This window comes from Amphiura filiformis, unplaced genomic scaffold (assembly GCF_039555335.1).
Source record: "Amphiura filiformis unplaced genomic scaffold, Afil_fr2py scaffold_176, whole genome shotgun sequence".
In the NCBI taxonomy this organism is placed as follows: domain Eukaryota; kingdom Metazoa; phylum Echinodermata; class Ophiuroidea; order Amphilepidida; family Amphiuridae; genus Amphiura; species Amphiura filiformis.
Window position 1 is genome coordinate 3,354 of NW_027305640.1, and position 5,362 is coordinate 8,715.

Consider the following 5,362-nt stretch of genomic DNA (forward strand, 5'->3'; position numbering starts at 1 on the left):
ACCTTAATTCTTGTTGGGATTTTAAAGGAGGGAGTGCTCTATTTACCCCAAGGCAAAGGAGCCCAAGTGCGCCATTTGGCGAAACTTTACAGTATTCAAACTATCAAACACTTACGCAGTTTTATATATAACTAGATTTCACGGTTCTCAGGTTGGGTGGTTCTCGTGATAGGACTTTCTCTGATTACGCAACACCCGTTACCCATAGGCCTACCTGCCCTGACCTTTTAAACTAACTATGATATACGTCTCTCAATGATCAAGACTCAATTAATTTGACACAATAATCAACTTAGTAGTTTTGTAGCTGTGACGCTTACTTGGCCGTAAGCTGGAAACCCATCGTTCGCCTCTTCCAAGCCCTGTCCTGCTACCACATATGAGCCCCCGGCCCCCCAAAATACCCCGGAAATAGTCATGTTCTGAGTAATAGGCCACTACACACGTGTGTTGAAAATAGGCCTATTGATCCGATCAGATGCACCTGCACGATTAGCCACACTGTAATGCTTTCTGATGCTCGCACCGCACCCGTTGGTACTCCGTGAACTATGCGATAGCGAGCCGCGCGGACGCTCGCGATGCGCACCGCGAGCACACGTTAGTGAGCCGCTCGCACGCGATAGCGCGCGGACAGAGTGACGGACGGACACGCCGTTATTAGTATTAAGATACCCCGTTTACATTGGGTGAAAGTCGTAATCGAATTCACTAAAGTCGTAATTTACTTAATTCGTCTTACAGTCGTAATTAATTGTAATTCAAAAGTCGTAATTCCAATGATGACTTGCATCGTCATTCATTTCAAGTGAATTCGAATAAGTCGTCATTAATTACGACATTTTGTTAATGTAAAGGAACACATTGTTGAATTCGTATTTACCTGCCGTAACCATTGGTAACAAACGAATTCGATATTTGTAAATTCGAATTTGGAATCGAATTCAGCCGATGTAGTGTAAACACGCACCAAACGAATTAATCTGCTGTCATGATTCAAAATACAGCTTAAGTCGATTACGACTTTTGCCCAATGTAAACATATAACATACCTGTGCTTGGTTGGGTGACAATTGCAATGTTAACTCTGCTGATAGATTCCACAACTCTCCTCTATGGGAATGTCTGGTATTATGTAAAACAATGATTACAAAATAATTAGTATTCATAATAAGTGAAATAATAACAAGCAGTGGCCGTCTTTTCCTCCCTCGGTTCATTATCTTCAATTATGTTTTTTTTTCATTCCACATTGGCCAGCATGCTCATACGACACATGCTTTTTATCCTGCTGGAGTATTTTGCTTGAGCCTAGTCCAATCAGGAACCAAGTGTGTCTCCACACAAAGCCACCATTTACAATAAAAAAAATATTTGAAACTGCATTTATTAAACTGTTTAACAACTTTATATGAAGGAAAATAAAAACCTTTAATTTATTCATCCATTTTTCTTTCCTGTGATCTATTTCATATGCACAAACTAAATCAAAATTGAAATCTTTTACTTTATCACATGTGTTCAAACATACCTTTTCAGTAACTTGGCAACCTGTCTACAAGCTAAGTCATTATGTCCCTGCAAGAAGCAAAAACAAAAACCAAAAGTTCATAGATAATTTAATTGGAGAGAAGTGTTTGCAGGTGCCAGTGATAATCACAATACATTTTCTGTGAGAATCATTATTCAAAATCATCATTAAATCATATTTTCTTATGTTTTTCATTCCAACAAGCTGAGGTTGAAACGATGCACAAATTGTTCATTTGATTGATGGGTTAAAATGATCCTTTTATCTTAGTCGTAATCTGTATGGGTACTGGAAGCTGAGGACTAGAATATGCATCAAAACAGACATATAATCACACAAGTAAATAATACACCTGTTATGATCATTAACTTTGGTCCTACAACCATCTATATACTTGCTAAATACTTGCTACGTATCTCACCTGTAATGCATATATCATTGCTGATAAGAATCCCAAATCTACAGCAATAGTTTCTCCTTCTTCTTTGTCCTGCCATTTCTGTAGCTCTGTAATAGCTGCAGTAGCTAATGTCACATCACCCAAAACTAAGCCTAGAGAACACAGAGCAAATAGACCATCCACACTTGGGCTTGATAGCTGACAACTGTAACAAGTTCAGAAAGTTAAGATGTTATCTACTTTAAAAACTGGAAATAATAAAATGTATCATGTAGTTGGGAAGAGGAAGAATAGGAAAAAGATAATGAAGATGATGAAGACAATGAAGAAGAAAATGAAGATAAAAAAATTATAACAATGAACTAATGAAGGTGAAAATTATAATAAACAAGATGTACACCACAAAGCAGACAAAATGATGATGATGAAAATACCAAAGGTAAAGAAGATAAGGATGAGGAAGAGGTGGAGGAGAAGATGGAAAAGAAGATGGAAGATGAAGAAGACAAAAACAAAACCTTGTTGGGCAGGAAAAACCTCCTATGTATCTTTGTCCCCTGGTCATGTTAAAAGCAAAACCTCCTATCTAATCTGTTGGCAGTTTTGCTTTAAACATGTTTAGGAGGTTTTTCCTGCCCAATGACGAAAGATGACAAAGATGAAGAAGAAGATAAAGAAGAAGAAGACAATGACAACAATGTTCACAATAATGACCAAAACTGTGACAACCATGGCTAGCATGTGAAATTAAACAATATTCTTATGGACAGGTAACACAAATAAATGAGTCAAATTTAGACCACATACCAACCTTTTAAAGAGCAACGTCTTTGCTTGTTCAGTATTGCCACTCTTGTATGCCACCATGCCCATTGCAGACAAGATCTCAGATTTATCAGCCTCATTAGATGCTAACTGCAAGGCCTGTTCATAGGCTGGATAAGTAAATGATAAGAAAATCAAAGCTGATGATCCAATAAATCTATCATAATTATAGACAGCAACAATACTGTCATTGCATCATAATGGTATGTTAAGCAAAATGACCTATTTGTCACAAAATGAACACATTCAAATCTAACAAAAGCGTTAAATTTGAATTGTTTTTGGCTATATTCCATGAACCAAGATAATTATTTCTTTCTAGGAAATGTAGCCTTTGTCTGATTTTCTCATATGCTAGCAATAATGACCTCTTCCTTAATTGAATACCTTACCAGTAGAATGAATTACAGGATGGTAATTGCTGGCTTTATAGTAATTCTAAGCAGGCTTTGCAATAATTCTAAGCACTGCTATTTCAACATTACAGCACTTAAAATGTCCATGGTTGATGAAAAAAAATAAAAATATCCAGGAGAAAATAAAGACAATGTAACATTAAGGCCATCTAATTAATGTGTTCCTCCATTGCACAAAATTAATATTTGTAAATACTTTTTAAAATATGTAATTTTGGTTCCATCAAAAATGGCAAAATGGTTCATAATTTGTGCACACTTGAGTTGGCTTAAAAAAAGACAATGCCATCACAAATGGCAAAATGGTCACAAGGTGTGTACACTTTGTCATCATCTGAGTTCCCATTCAGAAGTAAAACAAAATACTATCGAGATGGCTTTAGAAATGGATAATTTTGATTCCATCGCAAATGGCAAAATGGGCCATAATTTGTGTACACTTTGTCATCATCTGAGTTCCGATTCAGAAGTAAAACAAAATGTGATCGAGATGGCTTTAAAATGGATAATTTTGATTCCATCACAAATGGCAAAATGGGCCATAATTTGTGTACACTTTGTCATCATCTGAGTTCTCAGATTCAGAAGTAAAACAAAATGTGATCGAGATGGCTTTAGAAATGGATAATTTTGATTCCATCACAAATGGCAAAATGGGCCATAATTTGTGTACACTTTGTCATCATCTGAGTTCCGATTCAGAAGTAAAACAAAATGTGATCGAGATGGCTTTAGAAATGGATAATTTTGATTCCATCACAAATGGCAAAATGGGCCATAATTTGTGTACACTTTGTCATCATATGCGTTCCGATTCAGAAGTAAAACAAAATGTGATCGAGATGGCTTTAGAAATGGATAATTTTGATTCCATCACAAATGGCAAAAATTTTGCCATAATTTGTGTACACTTTGTCATCATCGAGTTCTCAGATTCAGAAGTAAATAAAAAATGCAAGTGGCTTGGCTTTAAGAATGGACAATTATGGTTCGATCACAAAGGCCAAAAGGGGCCATTATTTGTGTACACTTTGCGATCATCTGAGTTCTCAGATTCAAAAGTTAAACAAAATAAAACTGTCAAGTTTGCGCATACTTAACTCACCTTGATAACTTGCTGAGAAGTCCTCCATCTTGTATAAAGCTACAGCAAGACCTAGGATATCACTGTACTCAATCAATGGGCTGATTGATTGGTACTTCTTGACTGCTTCTTCATGGCGACCACACATACTGTAATAGTTAACTCACCTTGATAACTTGCTGAGAAGTCCTCCATCTTGTATAAAGCTACAGCAAGACCTAGGATATCACTGCACTCAATCAATGGGCTGATTGATTGGTACTTCTTGACTGCTTCTTCATGGCGACCACACATACTATAATAGTTAACTCACCTTGATAACTTGCTGAGAAGTCCTCCATCTTGTATAAAGCTACAGCAAGACCTAGGATGTCACTGTACTCAATCAATGGGCTGATTGATTGGTACTTCTTGACTTCTTCTTCATGGCGATCACACATACTATAATAGTTAACTCACCTTGATAACTTGCTGAGAAGTCCTCCATCTTGTATAAAGCTACAGCAAGACCTAGGATATCACTGTACTCAATCAATGGGCTGATTGATTGGTACTTCTTGACTGCTTCTTCATGGCGATCACACATACTATAATAGTTAACTCACCTTGATAACTTGCTGAGAAGTCCTCCATCTTGTATAAAGCTACTAGTCCCTCAGCTAGCATCGATTTAATCACCCCTCGGGTTCCAAAATTCTGACAGAGTCTATCTTATTCAGAATTGTCCACAGAATTCAAAAATCAATTTCTTACTTGCCAAAGCGCTGGCCATGGGGTGAAAAATTCACTTGTTTACCAAAAAACCTCCATTTTAATAGGAAAATCCTCAAAATCAGTATTTTGATTATTTCATCAGTATTTGGTAGCTTTTGATATCTTTTTGGTGTCAAATTAAAGCTACAGAACTGTTCCTGACAATCAATTTGAAATCTTTTTTCATATAAGGTAATATTAATGTTGAAAAAAAGACAAAATTTGGGCAAAAATCATGTTTTTAATCATTTTAAATACTTTTGGCTTTTCAAATGTTTTGAAATCTCTAATGTGACTTAAAATACAACTCTGTATATTTAGCCTAAGAGACAATATTCTTCTGATTACAAAAA

At 36.1% G+C, this 5,362-nt stretch overlaps 1 protein-coding gene across 1 annotated transcript; it reads right to left on the reverse strand.

Moving 5' to 3' along the window:
- Positions 1 to 1,052: 1,052 nt before the first annotated feature.
- Positions 1,053 to 4,404, reverse strand: LOC140145223 (tetratricopeptide repeat protein 37-like; the record flags this gene model as incomplete). Its single annotated transcript, XM_072166998.1, has 5 exons — positions 4,278 to 4,404; positions 2,743 to 2,866; positions 1,953 to 2,136; positions 1,532 to 1,578; positions 1,053 to 1,125 (listed from the first exon to the last, which is right to left on the reverse strand). Coding segments are annotated over exons 1-5 (555 nt in total), but the record flags the coding sequence as incomplete, so codon positions are not given.
- Positions 4,405 to 5,362: the final 958 nt, after the last annotated feature.